Genomic DNA, 19341 nt, shown 5'->3' with positions numbered 1-19341 from the left:
TACATTCCACCCTTTTAGCGATAAATGCACCCCCCACATCCGAGAGTGTATCTACCGTTGAATAATGATAGGTGAAAATCTCCATGAAAGGAATCCTATATCAATGGTTGGCGGCGCATTGTTTACCAAACAATAATGATATTGGGCTTATGTTCTCCACAGTAGGTAGGCCACATGATAGTTACTTGGAGTTTTTTTTTGTCCATGGGCGGTTTCTTGTGTAGTACAAGTTCACAACCTTGATATGTCAACTTAGTACTACATATTATGACTTCCAATATTCAACCCTGTACTGCACTTGAGAGAAGAATTCCAAAATTAATGGGGAAAAACAAAAACAGTTCATACCCGGCTGAATAACTCTTTCTTTTCTTCTTGTCATCTCTACTTATACATAATCATGTACCAATTGTCATTAGAACCCAGAGAGCTAGCTAGAGAGTGAAAGAGAGGATCGAGCTTCGTCGTAAGTCATGAATTCTATGAGAGTAATGAAGTCAATGATACCAATCTTAATGATCCTCATATTCTCTCAAGTAGTTAAGGGTCATGGAGGTAATCTTCATGACGAAGGCGAAGAAAGTAGTACTGGTAATGATCCTTTGCGGACCAAGGGCCTAATTGCTGTTAAGATATGGTGCCTAGTTATCTTTCTAGTGACTACTTTTATCGGAGGCGTATCTCCGTATTTCTACAGATGGAATGAGAGTTTCCTCCTTTTGGGAACTCAATTTGCTGCGGGTATCTTTCTTGGAACTTCTCTAATGCATTTCCTATCAGACTCCACCTCTACTTTCGCGGATCTTACTACCAAAGAGTATCCTTTCTCTTTCATGCTTGCTTCCGCCGGTTATCTCCTCACCATGTTGGGTGATTGTATAATCTTACATGTCACAAAGGGTGGTCGTGATGGTAGTGTTGTTGGTGGTCTAACGACATCTCAACACGGAGCTAAAGTCGACGTAGTTGACGAAGAAGAAGGGCAGGGATCACACACAAATCATAGTATCCCACCAGCTGCTTTCCTCAAAACTTCTTCATTTGGAGATACTGTGCTTCTCATCCTTGCCCTTTGTTTTCACTCAGTCTTTGAGGGTATAGCTGTTGGTGTTTCAGGTATGCTCTAATCCATATCTATATATCAAGCAAATTCTGTTTTTGGGCGTAAAATCCCCTCTTGAATACTGCATTACGTGAGCGTACAACCGCTTCGGCCGATCATGCTCTAATTAATCTACACTAATGATGCACAGTCTAAGTAATTAAGATGATTATTATGTATAAACTAGATTATTTGCCCATGTATTTATATCGTATGTGAATGAAAAATACAGATACAAAAGCAGATGCATGGAGAAACCTATGGACGATATCTTTGCACAAGATATTCGCAGCCATAGCCATGGGAATAGCATTGCTTAGGTTGATACCGAAGAGGCCATTTGTAGCAACGGTAGCTTACTCATTTGCATTTGCTGTTTCGAGCCCTATTGGAGTAGGGATTGGGATTGCTATCGATGCCACAACACAAGGAAAAACAGCTGATTGGGTCTTTGCCATTTCAATGGGATTTGCTTGTGGAGTCTTTATTTATGTAGCCATCAACCATCTCATTGCTAAAGGATTCAAACCTGAAAAAGATTGCTATTTTGATACTCCATTTTTTAAGTTTCTTGCTGTTCTTGTTGGAGTCACTGTAATGGCAATAGTCATGATCTGGGATTGACCTACTTCTTCTTCCTTCTTCTGTACGAAATTCAGTTTCTTTGCATATTTGCTGCTATTTCATAATAACAGTTTCAATTCAAACGGGGTCCAACGATCCTTCAAACGTTTGCAAAATTTATCTCTTGTATCAATTATACTTGTGAATTGTTCTTGTTTTTCTTCTTTAAGAAAGGAATCACATTTGTGTTCCAGATTGTATGTGACAAAAATAATACAGTATTTTATTAGGATTGTTCTTTCTTAGAATAACACTACTAGAGACATATCTAATCTTATCAAGACATGTCATTCGTTTGAATTATTTGCACGATCACTCGATTTATATTAAATAGTTTGGTTTATAAGAGATAAGTAGAGGATGTAAATAGAGAAAATTGGATTGATCACATATAAATGGTGATTTTAATAATCTATGTGCCTTCCTTTGAATCTGTTATAACTAAAAGTCGCGGAAGCTATCGAACCTACCTAGAAATTGATCCGATTATGAAGATTAATCGAAAAGCTAAGTCAAAATCAAATATGCGAACAGAATTTAACGAGGTTCGGCTTTAAAGCCTACGTCCTCGGGCGAACAAGAAATCTTTATTGAAGGATAGATGAAGACGACTAACACAATCCGCAAGTTCGTCCCAAGATGGTACCGTATAGTAATAACCCTCTATACTAAATCTTCGACGACCGAGAAATTTAACACCGCTCAAAAACTATGAAAAATTTCTCTCACTCTTGCTCTCTCTCTAGCTCTCTAAAGAAGAGTTGTTGTTTGTGTTGGTGTTGATGATTGATTGATTAGATTTGGACCCAAGACCCCCTATTTATATTATAATATAAGCCGGTGGGGGAACCAAATTTTGGAAACCAATTCCAATTTAGAAACTGCCACAACCCAAACCGCCATACAAAATTTGGAAACCGCCATCCAAATCCAATTTGGAAACCGCCTCTTACAATTCTCCACCTCGTACACAATTTGATACCCTTCAAATTTTGGACGAACACCAGGATACTCCTTGTAAGATATATCTGCTTCTTGTAACTTCATCCGACTGCACCATATGACCATGGCTGCCTACGTACCCTTTTACGGGATCAAGCCTACCGTAGTTCTACCAACCCTTCACATAAAGTTTATCTTGTCGCCATTACGCCCTTTCGGGCAACTTAACACGAGCCGATTTGTAGCAATTCCAGACAATGCTGAAACTTGCTACACGTCACCACTTTAGTCAACATGTCCGCGGGATTCTCATCTGTGTGTACCTTCATGAGAGAAACATCACCTTCCTCTATGACATCTCGTACAAAGTGATACCTGACATCGATATGCTTAGTACGAGCATGATGGACCTGATTCTTCGCCAAATGGATCGCACTTTGACTATCACACCATACATCCACACACTCCTGCTTAATCCCTAGATCATCCAGAAGACCCCACAACCACAATGCTTCCTTCACACCCTCGGCCATAGCCATATACTCGGCCTCCGTAGTAGATAACGCAACTGTAGATTGTAACATCGATCGCCAACTAACTGGAGCACCATGTACCCTAAATACATAACCAGTAGTAGATCGTCTTCTATCTAGATCGCCAGCATAATCCGAGTCAACATAACCGCTTACCTGACATGTGTCTCCACCAAAGCACAAACCCGTATCAACGGTACCCTTTAAGTACCTCAAGACCCACTTCACAGCTTCCCAATGTGTCTTCCCGGGGTTTGCCATAAACCTACTAACCACACTGACCGCTTGTGAAATATCCGGACGAGTACACACCATAGCGTACATCAAACTGCCAACTGCACTAGCATACGGTACACGATCCATATGATCCTTCTCCACCGTAGTAGTGGGAGATTGTTTTCCCGAGAGCCTGAAGTGTGGTGCCAAAGGTGTTGACACCGCCTTCGCATTCTGCATCCCAAATCGAGAAACTACTCGTTCGATGTAACCTTTCTGTTTCAAGTACAGTTTCTTACTTGACCGCTCTCTCTTAATCTCCATTCCCAGTATCTTCTTTGCAGCGCCCATGTCTTTCATCTCAAACTCTTGACTGAGTTGAGATTTCAACTTATTTATCTCCACCATGCTTCGAGAAGCAATAAGCATGTCATCCACATACAAAAGGAGATAAATAAAGTCACCTTCGCGAAGCTTTTTGATGTATACACAACAATCATAGTCACTTCTGCGAAAACCATGCTTTAGCATGAAAAAATCAAATCGTTTGTACCATTGGCGAGGGGATTGTTTTAATCCGTAAAGAGATTTCCTCAAACGACATACTTGATTTTCTTTACCCTCAACCTTGTATCCCTCAGGTTGAGCCATATAAATTTCTTCTTCCAAATCTCCGTGCAAGAAGGCGGTTTTAACATCGAGTTGTTCCAGCTCAAGATCCCTGTGAGCAACAATACTCAATAGCACCCGAATAGAAGTATGTTTCACGACCGGTGAGAAAATCTCATTGTAGTCGACCCCTTCTTTCTGTGCATAACCCTTGGCCACTAGTCTTGCCTTATACCTTGTACCTTTGATCTCGGAAGAATCCTCTTTCTTCTTATACACCCATTTACAACCAATAACAGACTTACCTTCGGGCAATGGGACAACCTCCCATGTCTTGTTCTTGTGAAGAGACTCCATCTCTTCTTGCATAGCAACCAACCAACTCTCTCTATCCTCCGCGGTAATAGCTTGTTTGAAGGTGACCGGCTCGTCGTCTTCCACCGAGAGTGCATATTCAACAAGATTTGCCTGCCCATAATGCCTAAGAGGTTTGTCTGACCCTAACCTCTGTACCGGCTTATATAACCGTTTCGGCCTAGTGTGTACCGAAACATCCTGCTGTTGTTGTTGTAAAACTTGTGTACCTTCCCCTTGAACCTCCTCATGATCGGGTTCATCAATTTCCTCATCCTGAGTATTATCCTGATGCTCCACCTGATCATGATTCCTAGAAACCCGTTGGTCTTCGGCTTCTACTTCCACTACTTGAGCTTTAGTAGACCCAACATCACCACAACTAGGCACCGTAGCTTTCGCCATAGCTACAATAGATGACTCATCAAACACCACATCTCTACTGATTACAAACTTCTTGTCTTCCGTACACCATAGCCGATAACCCTTGACTCCTGTAGCATATCCTAAGAAAATTGCCTTCTTTGCTCTATTGTCAAGTTTGTTACCTTTAACATGGTAATAGGCCGTACAACCGAAAACCTTAAGTCTCCCGTAATCTGCATGTTCACCTGACCACACCTCGTAAGGTATGCCGCCATCTAAAGAAGAATGTGGAGACCTGTTCACTATATAACAAGCTGTAGCAACAGATTCTGCCCACCATTCTACGCCTAATCCCGCATTGGAGCGCATACATTTAGCCTTCTCAAGTAGTGTACGGTTCAATCTCTCTGCGACTCCATTCTGCTGAGGTGTGTTTACTACTGTCCAGTGCCTCACAATGCCTTCCTGATTACAAAACTCCTTGAATGCCCCATCCGTGTACTCGGTCCCATTATCCGACCTTAACGTCTTCAGCTTTCGACCAGTTTTGTTCTCAACCATTGCTTTCCACACCAAGAATGTGTTGAATACCTCATTCTTATGCTTCAGAAAATAAAGCCAGACAAATCTCGAATGATCATCAACGAATGTAACAAAATACCTGGAACCACCCTTGGAAGGTAACTTTGCCGGTCCCCAGACATCGGTGTGTACGTAGTCTAATACCTCTTTGCTCCTGTGCTTGCTTGTAGAGAACGTCACCCTGTGTGCCTTCCCGAACACACAATGCTCACAAAACTCCATGCAAGGCTTCTTCATGTCCTTCAACAAGCCTTTCCCGCACATCAGAGATAGACCCTTTTCTGACATATGCCCAAGGCGCATATGCCAAAGCCTCGTACTAGCCGTTGGATCCCTTCCACTGATTCCTACTGCTACATCTCCCGTAATTGTTGTCCCCAAAAGTTTGTATAAATTTCCGTAACGAGTACCTCTCATTACCACCAAAGAACCCTTAACGACTTTTATGGAGCCATTCTCTATAATTATCTTACAGCCGTTCCGCTCCAACACACCAAGGGAAATTAGATTTTTCCGCAAATCGGGTATGTGTCTTACGTCCGTCAATGTTCTCACCACTCCATCGTGCATCTTGATCCGTATTGTTCCGAGTCCCACAGTTTTACATATACTATCATCACCCAGTATAACTGTACCACCATCTATACTCCTATAGGTAGTAAACAACTCCCTATTTGGGCACATATGGTGTGACGCCCCTGAATCAAGCATCCACTTATCGAAGATCTTCTCAGACACCTCAGTCACCGAGAAACATTCGTCCGCCTCTTCTGACACATATCCCGCCTCTTGCATCTCTTGTTTCTCCTTGTAGCCTTCGTTCTTTTGCTTCAACTTTCTCTTTGGACAAGTCGCTTTAAAGTGGCCAAGCTCACCACAACTAAAGCACGTTTTCTTGAAAGAGCCTCTAGATTTGGATCTAGATTTCCCGCCCTTTCCCTTTCCTCTTTCATTACTCCTCCCCCTTGTTACAAACAACCCTTGTGCTTGTTCCTTGTCTACTCCACCCGACGCCATACTGCTAGTAGCAACCTTACGAAGGTCATCCGCTAATAGCGAATTTCTCGTCTCTTCCATGGTTAGACTATCACCAACAAGCATCAAAGTTTGAACAAGGTTCTCATAGGATTTAGGTAATGAAAGTAACAATATGAGGGCTTGGTCCTCATCCTCAACCTTAACATCAATATCCTTCAAATCTGAGATAATCCTGTCAAACCTATTCACATATTCCTGAATAGAAGAACCCTCTTCCATTCTACATGTGAATAATTTGGATTTTAAGTAGACCCGATTCGTTAAAGTTTTCGTCATGAAACTGCTTTCTAGCTTTAACCACACACCCGCCGCCGTTGCTTCTCCGTCTACTAGGAACGCCACGTCCCTCTCAAGACACAACATAATGGTGGCCCGTGCTTCGAGATCTAACTCCTCCCAATCCTCATCTGACATATCTCCTGGTTTCTTTCCCGTCAACGTCTTGTGTAATTTCTGCGAGATTAACAGATTCTTCATCTGCATCCGCCAATAAGAAAAATCGTTTTTCCCATTGAACTTCTCTATCTCATATTTCCCTGATTTGACCATACCACTTCTCGATCCCATCTTCTTTTCGTTCAATCTCAAACAAGGCTCTGATACCAATTGTTATAACTAAAAGTCGCGGAAGCTATCGAACCTACCTAGAAATTGATCCGATTATGAAGATTAATCGAAAAGCTAAGTCAAAATCAAATATGCGAACAGAATTTAACGAGGTTCGGCTTTAAAGCCTACGTCCTCGGGCGAACAAGAAATCTTTATTGAAGGATAGATGAAGACGACTAACACAATCCGCAAGTTCGTCCCAAGATGGTACCGTATAGTAATAACCCTCTATACTAAATCTTCGACGACCGAGAAATTTAACACCGCTCAAAAACTATGAAAAATTTCTCTCACTCTTGCTCTCTCTCTAGCTCTCTAAAGAAGAGTTGTTGTTTGTGTTGGTGTTGATGATTGATTGATTAGATTTGGACCCAAGACCCCCTATTTATATTATAATATAAGCCGGTGGGGGAACCAAATTTTGGAAACCAATTCCAATTTAGAAACTGCCACAACCCAAACCGCCATACAAAATTTGGAAACCGCCATCCAAATCCAATTTGGAAACCGCCTCTTACAGAATCAATTATGGTGTTTCGTAACCCATAGTCAACTACTATTACAATATTAATATATTATACATATGAAATAGAATACTGGCTACATTATAGCAAAGATTTGAGTAGGAGCACTTTAAGGGGTGACATCAGCTATGACGTGGGTGCGGCGGAGCTTAAAGTCTCATAGTTTAACAGCTGAAATTAGATCACCTGACAGCTAAAGAACAATATCATCAACGAGATATCTATTCCCAATAGCACAGAAGCAGCTTCAAGGAGAGTTGTTGTTTCAACGACTGTTTACGGATGAACAAAGAGACCACCATCCCACCACTGTGGCCATCCACTCGACGATCCATCTGCTTCCTGTTGTTGCTTTAGTGTGTTGTTTTCTACAGGAAAATGCTATGCTTTGACATTTTGTTGAAGGCTTGAGTGGGCTGAGCTCAACTTTTTTGCTTTTGTAAACTTGGTGTTTCAATATTTGATGGGAGTTGATTATAAAGATTGCTTAGCATATTCCTTTTTGGCCCCTTGCTGATTTGACTGGGTTGGGTGCTAGTCATAGGGTGTGTATTAGAAGCTCGCGATCATTCATCTTAAAACTAATTCATAATAAGTATGTGAGAACATAGTGTATAGGTTATGAAATGACCTAGATACTTAAAGAGGCAAGGCACGGCATGGACCAAGTTGCACAAGTCAGGAACGCCGAAGGCAAGACACAAAATGAGCCAAGATTGCTCAAGTCAGGAACGCTCGAGGCAGGGAACTATCTAGACCAAGTAAGCCATGGGTGACAAGAGGTTGCACAAGTTAGGAACGCCCGAGGCAAAACGGCCACAACCAACAAGTCATGGGCAGCCTGAGGTTGAATGTGGCGTCGAACATGACGTGGCACGACCCTGACAAAAGTTGCCCATGGGGCGAACACAACAAGGCGTGGCTAGGACATGGCAAGTCATGCACGACCTAGCCAAGTCTTGGCATGAGATTACTCTTTTATTTGAGACTATTCTCACAATGTGCACATACCAATTGTATTACTGTTTGGCCCGAAAATGGGACGCCAAGCCTGAAAGCTGATGTGGCCGGCTCCCATTGGTTTGGGTGCTTTTCTTTCAACAGGGCCAGAGCAATGCGAGCCAGCCACATCAGCTTTCGGGCTGAGGTCGACATATATTTTCGGGCCAAACATCATTTTTATTGGGTAGTCTGTTACATCAATTTCGGATGAGTAGGACCGGCCAATACCATACCACCTACCTACCTACTCGATGGGGTCCGAATTGGGTACCGGCTCCGGCAGCCATTCTAGAAACTCATACTACCTTATATAAGTAAGGAAAGGGCATTTTCGACTAGAAAAAGAAAAGATACCAAATCCCCGCGATTGTCATCTGAAATCAAACTTTAATTGGATCTTCATTTCTCTCGATAACCTCCTCCGTCCTCCCCCCGTCTTAATTTCCGGTCATCACTACCTGACAGATCTACGTCGTTGCCGGAACTGATAAACCCTCCAGGAATCTCCGCCGCCGTTAGAGGCGCAAGAGGGAGAGAGATGAGGCAGAGCGGCACCATCACTTTCCCAATTATAGTAGTTTTCGCGGCGATCTCATACATATACTATACAACCGTCTTCATCTTCATTGATAGCTGGTTCGGTTTGACGTCTTCTCCTGGACTTCTTAACGCCGTTACTTTCACTCTAACCGCTTTTATCTGCGTTGTTACTTATTGGATCGCCATTGTTAGAGATCCAGGTGGAGTTCCCCCTACTTACATGCCTGATGTTGAAGATTCAGACAATCCCATCCATGAAATCAAGAGGAAGGTAAGAAAGCTTAACCAAAGCTTCATTTTTTGTTTGTGTTTCTTGAATTGAAATTGTGTAACCTAGTTTTTTGGATGAGAATCTTGTAAACATGATTCTTTTTCTAGTTTTTGAACTTTCGTGACAGCTAAAGCTTTCTAATTGGGTTAAAATAACGCCATCCCTCTGTCCTTGTCTAGAGAGTTGTGAATTAGGAATAGGATAATATGCCATTTGTGGGTCTATGAATTCTTTCAGATATCTAATAAATTAGTTAGTGTAGTTAATGGTTTATCAGTAGTGAATTATGATCTTTTGAGTTATTTGGAGTTGTGGGTAGTTTAGGAGATAAACTATTTCTTCTCGTGGTTTGTCAATGGGGTTTTCCCTTGGTTATCAATTGGGTACATTTTGTAGGTTAAGTACCGATCGGAAGAAAATCTTTATCGAGTTTACATTCATAGTGGTATTAGTTACTTCTCATGTGCCTACACTTCGAAATAATATTTTACCTCCATTGTGAAAATGCAATATTCTATGTTTATGAAATGTAACCTACGAAATATTTTCATGAACAGAAAAAAAAAAAAAAAAAAATTGGCATGATTTTACCAATATGAAATGAGTTAAAGATAGTACATATATTGCTTCATCTTCTTCAAAACCCTAACCCAAATCCTGACTTTTAAACTGTGAGGCATTTGCAGAAATCCTTTCCCATGTGTGAAAACTTGTAAAACTCTATGTTATGTTTGCTGAATAGGTATGTGAAAATTAGCTAGCTCTAGCTTGTTAACTTCCAAGTCTGTGCTATCATTGAGTTGCATGTCATTGGTAATTTATCGATATGGCGTGCTTTGGGTTAAATCTTAAAAACTTATTGCAGTGGAACACTTGCTTTTGTTACTTTTTACGTTGTCAAGTATGGTGTAAAATGTCACATTAATTTAATTTGGGGGAACTGGGAAGTATATAGGTTTCTCTTGTTAAGGTGCCTCTTGCTAGGTAAAGATTACCAGTCCATATGATTTTCTTGCAGAATGGTGATTTGAGGTACTGCCAGAAGTGCTCCCATTACAAGCCTCCACGGGCACATCACTGTCGTGTTTGCAAGAGATGTGTACTAAGAATGGTACGGATGAGTAGTATTAGATAAGCAAGCTAAAGGTTTTATACACTTCTGAGTTAGCTATCTAAATTGTCATATCCTTTATGCAGGATCACCATTGCATCTGGATCAATAATTGTGTTGGTCATGCAAACTATAAGATTTTCTTCGTCTTTGTTCTGTATGCTGTACTGGCATGCATCCACTCACTGGTATGATTTCCTCCACTCTGCTTGTTTTTTCCTTCCCTCGCCCATCGGAAAAATTAACAAAGCAAAGAATAAACAAAACAGAATAATAATAGTAAATTAGTAATAACGTAATAATTTTTTTTTCACAAAAAAAATAGCGTAATCAAAATGGCGAAGTCTTATGTATTGGATGTGAATTTATGATTTTGGTTCAGATCTTGCTTCTTGGTAGTGTCCTTAATGATGCTGAAAAGGATGAGCAGCAGGATGAAAGCTTTCCCAGAATCTATTACGTAAGTTGTTTGGGTTGTTCTGTTGTTTCGAATGTTATGCGCCACATAAAATTGATGTACTAATAATTTGTTGTCTACACAGATTATTTCTGGGGTGTTACTGGTTCCTTTAGCCACGGCATTAGGAATTCTTCTAGGCTGGCATATATACCTCATTCTGCAGAATCAAACCACAATAGAGGTTTGATGGGAACTTCAGATTTTACATGACTCGCTCTTTATATTAATGGTACAATTTTTGATGTTCTGATTGTTTGGTTTAACTAACTCATGACAGTATCATGAAGGAGTGAGAGCAATGTGGCTCGCAGAGAAGGTTGGAAATGTCTATAAGCATCCATATAATCTTGGTGCCTACCAAAATCTAACAACAGTAAGCATCTCAAATCCTTTTATTTCCTGATGAATAATGTGTAAATTCATTGTTAATACTTCTATGAGGTTGTGATCTTCGTTGGAAGAGTGGTGGACTTCCCACCGTCTACATGGAAATGCATTTTGTAGCAAATTAACTTTGCATGGCTCGAAAAAATTTTTCTATTCTTTTGGCACGATCTCAAACAAAGCTGAGTCTTTGTAGGGGTGTTCTCTTATCATACATATTCGACATCATTCTTTATTCTTCTTCTTCGGTTGAAATTGTGTTTCTAAAATAACTATTTCATGTAATAAATTTTGTTTAGACCAGTTCCCTTAATTCTTTACAGGTTCTGGGACCAAACATCTTCACATGGGTCTGCCCAACCTCGAAACATATTGGTTCAGGCCTACGTTTCCGAACAGCCTTTGAGAGCGCAATCTCCTCGTCATCCTCAAGATGATATTTGGCCTAGTTGCAGGTTTTGAATTAGCCAACTCCGATCCTACTGATGTAACATGGATGAGAAGAAGCTAACATTGACGTGATGATGGGGATGGTCCATTTCAACCATCCCACCGTGTAAATTACTTGCCGCGGGCTATTTCGTGTAAGAATCAAATGAAACGAGTAGTCCATACACCAAAGTAGTGAAAACTTTTATACAGAAATTGGCTTTTTGATGTTTATAATTTGCAAAGAGCTCAACACTCAAAATGAGGCTCTCCATGTTCAATTTAAGTTCCAATCTGAACATATCAAAAGAAGGAATGCCTCAGAAAACTGGCTGATTTGCACAGAGAACTGATCAAGCTTGTATTATGTATTTTTTGTAAGCCTTAGGCGGCAAATGACTGTAAGATTTATTGTACAACATGCATGATTGAGTAAAATAGTGATCTTGATTCCTCCCAATTCTATGTGCCTCTCGTTCTTATTCCAGCAAGAAAGTTCGAACATGGATTGCATTAGAAGAAGGAAATTAAAGAGGGAGACTGAGGGTGGAGGAGGGATCAGGAAGCAGGTCTGTCTGATATCTCTCTCTCCTTCATGGCTATTCTCTAACAGAGGTAGGTAGTCCAAACGGAACATATTATGTCTCTGGGAGAGCCAAGACTTACCCCTTTCGCTACTTTACGTCATTATAAGCTGCCTTGTGTGTTTCTTGTAGGCAGGATACTCATAGAAAGCACCTAGACGAAGATTAGATGTGTAGTGAAACCCTGTCCCAACAGCCCCAACCCCTTCGTCCTCCTCGTACCCCGCCCCTACCGCGGCCAATCTCTTTCTCGAAGCTAAGTAAACGTGACACTAAGCTCGAACAACTATCTGTTTGTCAACTTATACAGCCGGCCAGAAGTCTTTCAGCATCACCAAGAGACATTTATGTAATCAACTTGGGGAACCAAATATTAAATGGGGTCTACTTAGAGATGGCGACCTCAAAAACACACATTACTACTCTCCCAAGTTATGAGTACTCAATTCATGCATATACTCACATGCACCTTTTATGCCCAACCCAGAGTATTGTTTTTGCAGAATTCAAGTACAACATTTTAAAGGTCTTATTCTTCAAGGAAAACTACACAAATATACATATATTATATTCCAACTTGAAGAAGAGAAGTGCCTTAAGACTTGCTTTATATTCAAGCACTTTATACAAAAGGTTGTGTATAAAGGATTTTTCTGCAGTACTGAGAATCAATTCGAGTCGGAAACTCTGAAAAGAAGCGGGCCACTCGTTAGATTTTATCCCCTTGTCGCTTTGCCAAAAGCGACTAACTAAGTTGTTAGCTTACCTTCATATACGACCCAAAACTCGCCTAATTCGAAAACTCAGGATAGTGCCAACCCTTAAACACAAAAATGGTACTAGTATTTTATTTTGAAGATGATTAGTTTGAGATGTGAATTACTAAAAGTAGATGTGGGTACTGGGCCAGCCATAGCAATAGCATATGAGCATGCATGCAGAAATTGGGGTCCCATGGCATGTGATTCAGAAGAAAGTTATTAGTACATGTTAGTCGACCAAGGAAACAACCCACGTACGTATTACTTACTATACACTCCGTGATGCCAATCTCTCCACCCATCCTCCTCCTCCTTCTTTCTTAGGAGTATTATTTTACTATTATTGACTGCAGGCTCGACAAGATCGGAAGTAGGGTTTAGGGTAAGGGTTTGGGTCCCTCTTTCAATTTATTAAGCATGACTTAAAACTTTATTTTCCCCAATTATGATAGTGAAAGCAAAGTTTCATATTAATATCTATAATGATTAGTTTCATATGATTAAATTCCAAAAAAGGACCGGTCAAGTCAAACTCCAATCACCGTTAAGATTGGCTTAGTGTTAAATTAGATTTCGATATGTGGCCATGCTCTCAGACTCTCAGACTCTCAGAGCACGCCTAGTTTTGATATTGTAAATTTATCTTAAATAACGATACGTTAACTTTTTGCTTTATGTTCATTTGATTGTCTGACTTCATCTACCCGTATGTTTTTCACACAAGAATGTCTGAACAATTTTGAAGAATTTAGAAAAAAAATAGAAGTGATGTGTGGATTACCTTTATTGAAGAAGAGATTTCATTTAGCATGTATTGAGGTATTGATTTTTTTTTTTTTGTTTTAGAAAAAGACGTGCGATTCTTGGTGCCAAATTAAACGGCCCCTACCTAAACTGTTTTTACATCAGTTAGACTTCTTGGGGGGGGGGGGGGGGGGGGGGGGGGGGGGGGGGATGCTCGTCTTTACCTCCCCATGGTTCATCTCTATTCTTTTTTCTAGGTGTTGTGTTCTCTCCTCATAGACTAATAGACTGACCACCCAATTTCAAATCCTACTTATATTTCTTGTCCCTAACTACTTGCCCACCAAGAGTCATCCTTATCTATTAGGGGGGTAGTGGAGCAAGACTTTCGCGGACTCTTGAGAGTCCGCGAAAGTCTGTGGCATTCAAAACCAGACATTTGAGAGTCCACGAAAGTCTGAGGCATTCAAATCCAGACATTTGAGAGTCCACGAAAGTCTGAGGCATTCAAATCCAGACATTTGAGAGTCTATGAAAGTCCGAGGCATTCGATTGTAGACAAAATATGTCCCAGACTTTGGTGGACTTCATAGTTTGATGAATTTGTGAAGGATTTGGGACAAATTTGGAAGCCAAAATGTCTTTCAAAAAACAAGAGACATTTGAAGTCCATCATGTGATCAAAAAACAATAATAATATTAAAATAATAAATGTCTACCAAATGTCCATCAATGTCCACAAATATTCACAGATGTTTACGAAAGTCGAAAAATATATTTTTGAAATGTTAGTATAAATATATTATTTCATGTGATTAAACAATAATAATAATATTAAAATAATAAATGTCTACCAAATGTCCATCAATGTCCACAAATATTCACAGATGTCTACGAAAGTCGAAAAATATATTTTTGAAATGTTAGTATAAACATATTATTTCATGTGATTAAACAATAATAATAATATTAAAATAGTAAATGTCTACCAAATGTCCATCAATGTCCACAATATTTACAGATGTCTACGAAAGTCGAAAAATATATTTTTGAAATGTTAGTATAAATATATTATTTCATGTAATTAAAAAAAAATAATAATATTAAAATAATAAATATCTACCAAATGTCCATCAATGTCCACAAATATTCACAGATGTTTACGAAAGTCGAAAAATATATTTTTGAAATGTTAGTATTAATATATTATTTCATGTGATTAAATAATAATAATAATATTAAAATAATAAATGTCTACCAAATGTCCATCAATGTCCACAAATATTCACAGATGTCTACAAAAGTCGAAAAATATATTTTTGATTAGCACAAATATAATATGCATTACACATTTTGTCAATGGACTCAAGATCTTAAAATGTCCCCAGGACATTTTGTCTATGGATCAAATGTCTTGAAATGTCTATAAAGACATTTTGTCTACAAACTCTCAATGTCTTGAAAATGTCTATGAACACATGTTGTCTATAATAACTCATCCGAAATGTCTTGAAATGTCTACGGGACATTTTGTCTATGAAAGTCTGTGAAAGTCCCGCTCCACTACCCCCCCTTAATATCTCAAACTTCATCCCCATTTAGTAATATCTCAAACTTATGTGAAAATTAATGACTCTTTATCCGGCCAATCCCTAACCAGAGTACATGGCCGGATCAGGTTTAGTGATAGAAAGTTACTAGTCCTGTCACATACTCCATTTGTTGAAATACAGTATGAGAGGTGTCATGTGAAAATAGTCTCACATTATAAATAGATATTACCGTAAATAAAAATATAGCATTTTGATTTTTTTTATTCATTGCTGACCAATTTTGAACCGTGTCAGTATTAAATTTAAATTTTGAAAATTTAACTTCATGCACTTTGGTAAAATGTAATATCGATTAGAACCTCAAGACCTAATAATAAGATAATTACATCTTTAGTCTATGGCATTCTCTTTTTAAATAAAAGAAAATGAGTATATGGCATTCGAAATTTCCAATTAGTGAAAGTAGAAAAGAAGGTACAGACGTCCATGTCCATGTGGCAAGAAATTCCGATAAAACTCTATAAGAGTTATCAATTTTAAATATAAATTAAACCACAAGATAAAAGAGAAAAAAAAAACAATAGGATAACGTCAGCCGCAGCCAGATACAAAGAATTCTGCAAGAGACAGAGCATAGGCACTGACTGCTTCAATGGGTTGAATGGAATCAAATCCCTCTCTATGTTCTCTTTCTTTCTCTCTCTAAAATCTCTACATAGATAGATAAGTTATTATAGAGAGAGAGAGAAACAGAAGAAGATCACAGAATCCAGTATAGAGAGAGAGAGAGAGAGAGGACTTATAACTTTCTCCAAATTCAAACACAATAATGGCTAAAAAACACAGAGAACTATCATATCTATATACCAAATTAAAGGAGTAAAATAGGAATATCCCTTAACAAAACCCAGGAATCAAAGTTTTCCAAAACTGGGGATTTATTACTTAAATATATATATCAATGCTTCTTCTATCATATCATATTAATCACTCTGCTTTTATATCAATCAGGGGATTCTTAACTAACATCATAACTAAATTAATTAATCTACCCCAACCCAGATTAACAAAAAAAAAATCTACAAAAAAGAAATTGGGAAATATCTCTATACAAAGTGAACTAGGTTTCTCTCTCTAGAAATCAAAGAATGAAAACTACCCAGAGCAGAAGATGAAAAGGGTTTCTCTCTCTAGAAATCAAGCTACCCTTTTTTTTCTATGAATCGTTGTAATCTCGCCAACACATAAGCATAGTAACACATCGACGAACAATATAAAATTTAGCCCTTTGTTCTTTAACAAGAGTAGAACACTTTCTTGAAAAACGAGAACCTTCTTTCTTATTAGATGATGAGGATGAATTTCTGATCAAATGTGAAGTTGAAGAAGAATTTCTAATGAGATGAGAAGTAGAAGAAGTAGATGAATTCCTCATTAGATGAGAAGCTGATGAAGTAGAACAACTTCTCATTAAATTGTTATTAGATGTATTTGTAGATGATGATGATGATGATCCACCATGACCACGACTACTCTTAGATCCTTCATGCTTCTTTGATAATTTCCACTTCTCGTCGTAGTAGATCTGGGAATGTGAACTAGTTGCCATTTAATTATCAGATTGTTACTCACTGAAAGATACCCACAGATTCAAGAAATCACCTGATCTTTTTCTCTGAGTTAGTTTTATAGAGAGAGAGAGAGAGAGAGAGAGGCGGGGTTGTGATTTGAGGTGAGAGGAGGTGAATTTTGGGGATATATAAGAAGGGTTTTTAAACAGACTGGGTGGGTTATCACTGATGGGCTTAAGTTAGGAAAGTATTTATTACTCATGGGCTTTTTTATTCCTTTTGTTAATACAAGATGGAATTTTCAAAATAAATAAAGCTTTGTCAAGAGTTGGTAGCGCAAGTGGTTTCCAGGTGTTGACATAAACTCCAGAAATTCCTGGAGGTCCCAGGTTCAAATCCCATAGAAGGTGGAATCTTTGATTATTTGAATTGAGATTATGTAGGTATTAATATAGTTGTTGGGCTTCAGGTCATTGTCATTGTTGGGCTATAGTGATGCAGGCGCATAACAGGACGGACCCGCGCGCCCGAGGCCTAGTCGGCCAATCTAGTTAGTTTAGGAAGTTTTAATTTAAGAAGGATTCATAATGAATCTAGGTTTAGGAAGTTTTAGGTATTTCTATTATTTAGGAATCCTAGTTTATGTCTAAATAGGAAAGTTTAGTAATTTATAAAAGGAGGTCCAGTCTTGTTTATTATTCATATTGAAGAGAAAAAACCCCTTGAAGTTTAATAAAGTTTAGTTTATTTACAGTTATTTACATCGTTCTTCTTTTAATTCTGCTGCGACTACATCATATAGGCCCGGTGTTGTTAATGTTTGAGTGGGCAGTTGTCGAGCTTATCACATCTATGATGTATTAAATGTCAAATATCACGACGTACGTAGATCGTAATCGTCTTCCAAAAAAAAAAAAAAAATTGAAATTAGAAGAGTATTCTTTAGTTAAAAATGCTTCATCAAAATGGTCTTAAATCCATTGTATGTTACAGAATAGATAAATTGTGAAGAGGTCCTCGGTGTAATCATAGGACTACAACAATTGGTATCGGGGACTTCAGGCTTAAGCCCCTCCCGCTAAAAAAATAGAAAATTATCTAAATTTTTGTACAATTTTTAGTTTTAGAGGAAATTATTTTGACAAAAAGAAAAACACTACTAACCGGAGATCCATAGTCAATTTTTTCTAGACTAACATACGCATTTGCTAGTGAAACTTCTTGTACTCCTGAAATGCGTTATGATTTCTCATAACGTATTGTGAAATGTCTTATTTAAGACTTTTTTTTTTGAGAATTCGACAACGATCTACGTTTGTCGTTAACAAGGCATTGATGCATCATAGAGATGTAATAAGCACGATAACCGCCTAACTTAAACCAAGAACGAAAGAGGCCTAAAGCTCGACAACGAAGAGGCCTAAAGCCCGACAAATTATTACATTATTTATAGCCTAAATTACATAAGATAAATCTTGATGGCAACTGCTTCCACCAAGACTCGATCCCACGACCTCATGGGCTTAAGAGGGGTATCCAACCGTTACACCAAAGGGTGGTGGATTTTCTTTTTTTGTTGAAACTATTTAAGACTTTGTTGTTATGAGCACTCATATTGTATAATGACAAATATATTTCTTCCTTGGATTTCTTCTTTTCTATTTCTAGAAACCCTTTCTGCAATTCACATCGGCCATAAATTCATCAAAGTCACTTCCTCGTACAAAATCTGTTATGATCTTTTTAGTCTTCCATTTCCCTTTCTTCTCACTTAAGCTAAGTTCTCCAAATCTCAATAAATTTCGATTACTAAGAATCCAATATCTAAATTGAAATGGATTGAGATTGATTCTGGCGACAATCGTTGGATAATTTGTACCGTAAAATGTTTGTATATTTCCGCCTCTATTAAAAATTATCGAGTGCTCACCTTTACCCCCGAAGATAATGTAGACGGTGAGAAGTCTACGGGTCGGAAGTCAGAAGGTCGGTAGCTGAAACGTCTTCTGGAATTCCAAACGTCGAGTTCTTGATTGATGGGCACCAGCAACGTGTGAAAGAAACCTGCAAAAGAAGGTGAACAGACACAAACAAACCCGTGAAGGCTTGGGGGGACACCGGGATGGTGCCTGCCAAGGGCCCTCCGACGGTCAAGTCAGCAAAATATTACAATGAATAATAAAGGAATAGCCGAGGGTATAACCGTTGATGCGTAATCGGAGAGTGGCTAGGCTCGTAGAATGACCGGAGTTCGAATCTACGGGAGTGAAATGATCAGAAGTATGAGAGTAGATGTTACCAGTAGCGTCGAGCAAGAAGAAGGTTGTGATCTCCTCGAAGACGTCTGGAAGCGTCGAGCAGGAAGCGTCGAGCAGGAAGCGTCGAGCAAAGATAAGCTTTAACACCCTTGAGGCGTCTAGTAGAGTCGAGGA

The 19341-nt window shown here is 38.9% G+C and overlaps 2 protein-coding genes across 2 annotated transcripts; both read left to right on the top strand.

The window, feature by feature from the left end:
• Positions 1-264: 264 nt before the first annotated feature.
• Positions 265-2026, top strand: ZIP2 (ZRT/IRT-like protein 2). The gene is made up of 2 exons (XM_086653200.1): positions 265-1116; positions 1335-2026. Exons 1-2 carry the CDS (start codon positions 474-476, stop codon positions 1724-1726), a joined length of 1035 nt encoding a protein of 344 aa, XP_086509326.1. The 5' UTR covers positions 265-473; the 3' UTR covers positions 1727-2026.
• A 5563-nt stretch (positions 2027-7589) lies between these two features.
• Positions 7590-12154, top strand: LOC147566692 (DHHC-type zinc finger family protein). Its single transcript, XM_086653199.1, has 7 exons — positions 7590-9312; positions 10331-10423; positions 10510-10611; positions 10806-10883; positions 10966-11064; positions 11161-11256; positions 11591-12154. Exons 1-7 carry the CDS (start codon positions 9040-9042, stop codon positions 11702-11704), a joined length of 855 nt encoding a protein of 284 aa, XP_086509325.1. The 5' UTR covers positions 7590-9039; the 3' UTR covers positions 11705-12154.
• The last annotated feature ends 7187 nt before the right edge of the window (positions 12155-19341 follow it).

This window comes from Eschscholzia californica, unplaced genomic scaffold (genome assembly GCF_041429995.1).
Source record: "Eschscholzia californica isolate CP2 unplaced genomic scaffold, dmEscCali1.0.p SCAF_1, whole genome shotgun sequence".
In the NCBI taxonomy this organism is placed as follows: Eukaryota; Viridiplantae; Streptophyta; class Magnoliopsida; order Ranunculales; family Papaveraceae; genus Eschscholzia; species Eschscholzia californica.
The sequence above is the reverse complement of the archived record's forward strand: the minus strand, read 5'-3'. Positions and strand labels throughout refer to the sequence as shown.